Consider the following 7,500-nt stretch of genomic DNA (forward strand, 5'->3'; position numbering starts at 1 on the left):
ATAGAAAACACCCTAAAGTTTCAAAAACTGTTTGAATGGTGTCTGTGAGTATAACAGAACTCATTTGGCAGGCAAAACCCTGAGACAGATTCTGACAGGAAGTGGATACCTGATGTGTTGAATTGACTTTGAGCCTATGCCATTGAAAAACAAAGGGGGTTAGGAATATTCTGGCACTTCCTATTGCTTCCACAAGATGTCCCCAGCCTTTACAAAGTGTTTTGAGTGTTCTACAGTGAGATCTGACCGAATAAGAGCCATGGAACGTGATGGTCCATCATTCACCCTGGCGCGCGATTTGATGGTGGGTACTCTCATTCCGAAACGTTTTAAAAGAAAACCCAATGGTCCGCCTTGAATTTTATTCATGTTCTGGTTAAAAAAGGCCCTAATGATTTATGCGATACAACGTTTGACATGTTTGAACGAACGGAAATATATTTTTTCCGTTCTTGAAGTGAAGTGAAGTCCGGCTGGCTTAGATCATGCGCTACAACACGGAGGTTTTTCGACATAAATGATTAGCTTTTTTGAACAAAAATACATTCGTTATGGACCTGGGACTCTTTGGAAGTGACATCTGATGAAGAGAATCAAAGGTAATGGATTATTTATATAGTATTTTCGATTTTAGATTCCTCCAACATGGCGGTTAGTCTGTATCGCGATGCGTATTTTTCTGGCGCAGTGCTCAGATTATTGCAAAGTGTGATTTCCCAGTAAGGTTAATTTAAAATCTGACAAGTCCATTGCGTTCAAGAGATGTAAATCTATAATTCTTTGAATGACAATATAATATTTTAGCAATGTTTTCTAATATTAATTAATTATTTTGTCGTCATGACTTGACTGCCGGTATTGGAGGGAAACGATTTCCTGAACATCAACGCCATAGTAAAACACTGTTTTTAGATATAAATATGAACTTGATAGAACTAAAAATGCATGCATTGTCTAACAAAATGTCCTAGGAGTGTCATCTGATGGAGATTGTAAAAGGTTAGTGCATAATTTTAGCTGATTGTATGGTTTTGGTGACGCATGTCTTTGAATCGACAATGCATTGCACACAGCTATTGTCAATGTACTCTCCTAACATAACCTAACTTTATGCTTTCCCCGTAAAACCTTTTTGAAATCGGTAAACGTGGTTAGATTAAGAAGATGTTTATCTTTCAAAGGCTGTAAGTTAGTTGTATGTTTGAGAAATTTGAATTTGTACATTTATTTGGTTTCAAATTTGCCGCTCTTGAAATGCACCTGCTGTTGATAGGGTGCGCCACAGGTGGCACGCTAACGTCCCAGGTAGCCTCAAGAAGTTTTAACCGTTTTTCCAGTTTGTTGGAAGATAGCGCCAACAGAGATGTTAGCCTTGCTTCGAGTCCTTAGGAAACTATGCAGTTTTTAGGTTTTTGTATCATTTCTTACATTGTTACCCCAGGAAATCTTAAGTCTTATTACATACAGGCGGGAAGAATTAATTGGATATAAGAGCGATGTCAACTTACCAACATTACGACCAGGAATACGGCTTTCCCGAAGCGGATCCTCTGTTTGGACCACCACCCAGGACAATGGATCGGATCCCAGCCGGCAACCCAAAACAACGGCGCTGCAGGAGGGGCAGACGGAGCGGCCTCTTGGTCAGGCTGCGTAGACGTGGAAATCGCCCACCGCTCCCGAGTATACTACTCGCCAATGTCCAGTCTCTTGACAACAAGGTAGACAAAATTCGAGCAAGGGTGGCCTTCCAGAAAGACATCAGAAATTGTAACATCTTCTCTCGGGATAAGTTGTCGGAATCGGTTCAGCCACCGGGCTTCTCCATGAATCGCGCCAACAGAGATAAACACCTCTCTGGGAAGAAGAAGGGCGGGGGTGTATGCTTCATGATTAACGACTCATGGTGTAATCATAACAACATACAGGAACTCAAGTTCTTCTGCTCACCCAACCACCCAACCTTACAATCAAATGCCGTCCATATTACCTCCCAAGAGAATTCTTGTCAGTTATTGTCCCAGCTGTGTACATTCCCCCTCAAGCAGACAGCAAGACGACCCTCAAGGAACTTCACTGGACTCAATGTACACTGGAAACCGTATATCCTGAGGCTGTATTTATTGTAGCTGGGGATTTTAACAAAGCAAATTTGAGAACAAGGCTACCTAAATTCTATCAGCATATTGATTGCAGTACTCACAGGGGTAATACACTCAATCACTGCTACTCTAACTTCCGTGATGCATACAAAGCCCTCCCCTGCCCTCCCTTTGCTCCTTCCGTCTTATAGGCAGAAACTCAAACAGGATGTACCAGTGACTAGAACCATTCAACGCTGGTCTGACCAATCGGAATATATGCTTCAAGATTGCTTTGATCTCATGGACTAGGATATGTTCCAGTCAGCCTCAGAGAACAACAACAATCTATTCGCTGACTTGGTGAGTCAGTTTATAAGGAAGTGCATTGGAGATGTTGTACCCACTGTGATTATTAAAACCTACCCTAACCAGAAACCATGGATGGATGGCGGCATTCGCACAATACTGAAAGCATGATCCACCTCATTTAACCATGGAAAGAGATCTGGGAATACGGCTGTATATAAACAGTGTAGCTATTCCCTCCGCAAGGCAATCAAACAAGCGAAATGCTGTTACAGGGACAAAGGGGAGTCTCAATTCAACGGCTCAGACACGAGACGTTTGTGGCAGGGTCAACAGAAAATCACAGACTACAAAAAGAAATCCAGCCACCTCACGGACACCGACGTCTTGCTTCCAGACAAACTAAACACCTTTGCCTGCTTTGAGGAAAATACAGTGCCACCGTCACGGCCTGCTAACAAGGACTGCCCCCCCCCTCCTTCTTTGTGGCTGACGTGAGTAAAACATTTAAACATGTTAACCCTCGCAAGGCTGCTGGCCCAGAAGGCATCCCTAGCCGCGTCCTCAGAGCATGCACAGACCAGCTGGCTGGTATGTTTACGGACATATTTAATCGCTCCCCATCCCAGTCTGCTGTCCCCACATGCTTCAAGATGGCCACCATTGTTCCTGTACCCAAGAAGGAAAAGATAACTGAACTAAATGATATTTTGGGATGAGTTGGACCACAGAGTGAAGGAAAAGCAGCCAACAAGTGCTCAAAATATGTGGGAACTCCTTCAAGGCTGTTTGAAAAGCATTCCAGGTGAAGCTGGTTGAGAGAATGCCAAGAGGGGGGCTACTTTGAAGAATCTTAAATATAAAATATTTGTTTGGTTACTACACTTGTGGTTACAGCGTGATTCCATATGTGTTATTTCATAGTTTTAATGTCTTCGCTAATATGCTAAATAGTAAAATAGTAAAACAACTTGAATGAGTAGATGTTTCCAACCTTTTGACTGGTCCTGTATATTCCAGGATACAACAAGATGAAGGAAGAGAGGAACAACTATAACGACGAGCTGCTGAGGGTGAAGGATGAGAACTATAAACTGGCCATGCGGTACGCAACGCTCAGCGAGGAGAAGAACATGGCTGTGATGAGGAGCAGGGACCTGCAGCTGGAGGTACACACACACGCACGCACGCACGCACGCACGCACACACACACACACACATATTATTATTATTATTATATTATATTATTATTATATTATTATTATTATATTATTATTATTATATTATTATTATTATATTATATTATTATTATTATATTATTATTATATTATTATTATTATATTATTATTATTATTATCATATTATTATTATTATATTATAATATTATTATATTATTATTATTATATTATATTATTATTATTATATTATAATATTATTATATTATTATTATTATTATTATATTATTATTATAATATTATTATTATTATATTATATTATTATTATTATATTATTATTATTGTATTATTATTATTATATTATATTATTATTATTATATTATATTATTATTATTATATTATATTATATTATTATTATATATATTATATTATTATTATATTATATTATATTATATATATTATTATATTATTATTATTATATTATATTATTATATTATAATATTATTACTATATTATTATTATATTATTATTATTATATTATTATTATATTATTATTATATTATTATTATATTATTATATTATTATTATTATATTATAATATTATTATAATATTATATTATTATTATATTATATTATTATTATTATATTAAAATATTATTATTATATTATTATTATATTATTATTATTATTATTATTATATTATATTATATTATTATATTATTATTATATTATTATTATAATATTATTATTATATTATTATATTATATTATTATAATATTATTATTATATTATTATATTATTATTATATTATTATTATATTATTATTATATTATAATTATAATATTATTATTATATTATTATATTATTATATTATTATTATATTATTATATTATTATTATTATTATATTATTATATTATTATTATTATTATTATTATTATTATTGTTATTTTATTATTATATTATTATTATTATTATTATATTATTATTATATTAGATTGACCAGCTGAAACACAGACTAAACAAGCTAGAGGAGGAGTGTAAGATGGAGAGAAGACAGAGTCTGAAACTGAAGAACGACATCGAGAACCGACCCAGAAAAGAACAGATCTTCGAACTGGAGAGAGAGAACGAGGTTCTGAAGATCAAACTGCAGGAGCTGCAATCTCTCATACAGGTACCCAACCCTAACCCATAACCCTTAATAACCCTTAACCCTAAACCTTAACCCTTAACCCTAACCCTTAACCCTTACCCTTAACCCCTAACCCCTAACCTAACCCTTACATTTACATTTACATTTAAGTCATTTAGCAGACGCTCTTATCCAGAGCGACTTACAAATTGGTGCATTCACCTTAAGATATCCAGTGGAACAACCACTTTACAAAGTGCATCTAAATCTTTCGGGGGGGGGGGTAGAAGGATTACTTTATCCTATCCCAGGTATTCCTTAAAGAGGTGGGGTTTCAGGTGTCTCCGGAAGGTGGTGATTGACTCCGCTGTCCTGGCGTCGTGAGGGAGCTTGTTCCACCATTGGGGTGCCAGAGCCTTAACCCTAACCCTAACCCAAACCCTTAACCCTAACCCTTAACCCTAACCCTAACCCTTAACCCCTAACCCCTAACCCCAACCCTAACCCTTAATAACCCTTAACCCCTAACCCCAACCCTTAACCCTTAACCCCTAACCCTTAACCTCTACCCTTAACCCTGTGTGTGTGTGTGTATACGTGTGTGTGTGTGTGTGTGTGTACGTGTGTGTGTGTGTGTGTGTGTGTGTGTGTGTGTGTGTGTGTGTGTGTGTGTGTGTGTGTGTGTGTGTGTGTGTGTGTGTGTGTGTGTGTGTGTAGCCAGGGCCTCTGCCTGCGTCTGACAAGGCGATCCTGGACATTCTGGAACACGACCGCCAGGAGGCGTTAGAAGACAGACAAGACCTGGTCAACAGACTGTACAACCTGCATGAAGAGATAAGGCAGGCTGAGGAGCTACGAGACAAGGTTATTATAGTAGTATTATAGTAGTATTACTGTACAACCTGCATGAAGAGATACGGCAGGCTGAGGAGCTACGAGACAAGGTTATTATAGTAGTATTATAGTAGTATTACTGTACAACCTGCATGAAGAGATAAGACAGGCTGAGGAGCTACGAGACAAGGTTATTATAGTAGTATTATAGCAGTACTATAGTAGTATTACTGTACAACCTGCATGAAGAGATACGACAGGCTGAGGAGCTACGAGACAAGGTTATTATAGTAGTACTATAGTAGTACTATAGTAGTATTACTGTACAACCTGCAAGAAGAGATACGGCAGGCTGAGGAGCTACGAGACAAGGTTATTATAGTAGTATTATAGTAGTACTATAGTAGTATTACTGTACAACCAGCAAGAAGAGAAAAGGCAGGCTGAGGAGCTACGAGACAAGGTTATTATAGTAGTATTATAGTAGTATTACTGTACAACCTGCATGAAGAGATACGGCAGGCTGTGGAGCTACGAGACAAGGTTATTATAGTAGTATTATAGTAGTACTATAGTAGTATTACTGTACAGCCTGCATGAAGAGATACGGCAGGCTGAGGAGCTACGAGACAAGGTTATTATAGTAGTATTATAGTAGTATTACTGTACAACCTGCATGAAGAGATACGGCAGGCTGAGGAGCTACAAGACAAGGTTATTATAGTAGTATTATAGTAGTATTACTGTACAACCTGCATGAAGAGATACGGCAGGCTGAGGAGCTACGAGACAAGGTTATTATAGTAGTATTATAGTAGTATTATAGTAGTACTATAGTAGTACTATAGTAGTATTAGGTTATACACACACAGGGAAAAAAAGATGTTGAGCAAACTTAAGTTACCAAGGCAACCAGCTGCAGGAGAATTTTTTGTCTATATTTGGGAATATTTTCTCAACCAACAAAGGTTGCAAGTTCGAATCCCCGAGCTGACAAGGTACAAATCTGTCGTTCTGCCCCTGAACAAGGCAGTTAACCCACTGTTCCCCGGTAGGCCGTCGTTGAAAATAAGAATTTGTTCTTAACTGACTTGCCTAGTTAAATAAAGGTTAAATAAAATAAACATTCTCAAGATGAATTAATTTAATTTAGAAGTTTAGGTTGAGTGGACGTAAAATTCAACTTGAGAATTTATTTGCTCGTAGCAATTAGAATCTAGTGTTGAGCCATCTAGCATCTAGTGCTGAGCGAATTAGAATCTAGTGTTGAGCCAACTAGAATCTAGTGTTGAGCCATGTAGAATCTAGTGTTGAGCCAATTAGAATCTAGTGTTGAGTCAATTAGAATCTAGTGCTGAGCGAATTAGAATCCAGTGTTGAGCCAATTAGAATCTAGTGTTGAGCGAATTAGAATCTAGTGTTGAGCCAACTAGAATCTAGTGCTGAGCGAATTAGAATCTGGTGTTGAGCCAATTAGAATCTAGTGTTGAGCCAATTAGAATCTAGTTTTGAGCCAATTAGAATCTAGTGTTGAGCCATCTAGAATCTAGTGTTGAGTCAACTAGAATCTAGTGCTGAGCGAATTAGAATCTAGTGTTGAGCCAACTAGAATCTAGTGTTGAGCGAAATAGAATCTGGTGTTGAGCGAATTAGAATCTAGTGTTGAGCCAACTAGAATCTAGTGTTGAGCCAACTAGAATCTAGTGTTGACCCAACTAGAATCTAGAGCTGAGCGAATTAGAATCTAGAGCTGAGCGAATTAGAATCCAGTGTTGAGCCAATTAGAATATAGTGTTGAGCCAACTAGAATCTAGTGTTTAGCCAACTAGAATCTAGTGTTGAGCGAATTAGAATCTAGAGCTGAGCGAATTAGAATCTGGTGTTGAGCCAAGTAGAATATAGTGTTGAGCCAACTAGAATCTAGTGTTGAGCCAACTAGAATCTAGTGCTGAGCGAATTAGAATCCAG

General features: G+C 37.2%; 2 protein-coding genes across 7 annotated transcripts in view; both read left to right on the top strand.

The window, feature by feature from the left end:
- Positions 1-7,500, top strand: part of LOC115188923 (AP-5 complex subunit zeta-1) — a 389,472-nt gene that overhangs the window by 68,993 nt on the left and 312,979 nt on the right. The window lies entirely within an intron of this gene.
- LOC115188922 (caspase recruitment domain-containing protein 11) overlaps positions 1-7,500 on the top strand; it is a 92,616-nt gene that overhangs the window by 37,446 nt on the left and 47,670 nt on the right. For both annotated transcript variants that reach the window (XM_029747748.1, XM_029747749.1), the window contains exons 5-7: positions 3,411-3,559; positions 4,561-4,740; positions 5,416-5,562. In XM_029747748.1, coding sequence (XP_029603608.1) covers positions 3,411-3,559; positions 4,561-4,740; positions 5,416-5,562 — 476 coding nt within the window. The remainder of the gene's footprint in view (positions 1-3,410; positions 3,560-4,560; positions 4,741-5,415; positions 5,563-7,500) is intronic.

This window comes from Salmo trutta, unplaced genomic scaffold, assembly GCF_901001165.1.
Source record: "Salmo trutta unplaced genomic scaffold, fSalTru1.1, whole genome shotgun sequence".
Taxonomy (NCBI): Eukaryota; Metazoa; Chordata; class Actinopteri; order Salmoniformes; family Salmonidae; genus Salmo; species Salmo trutta.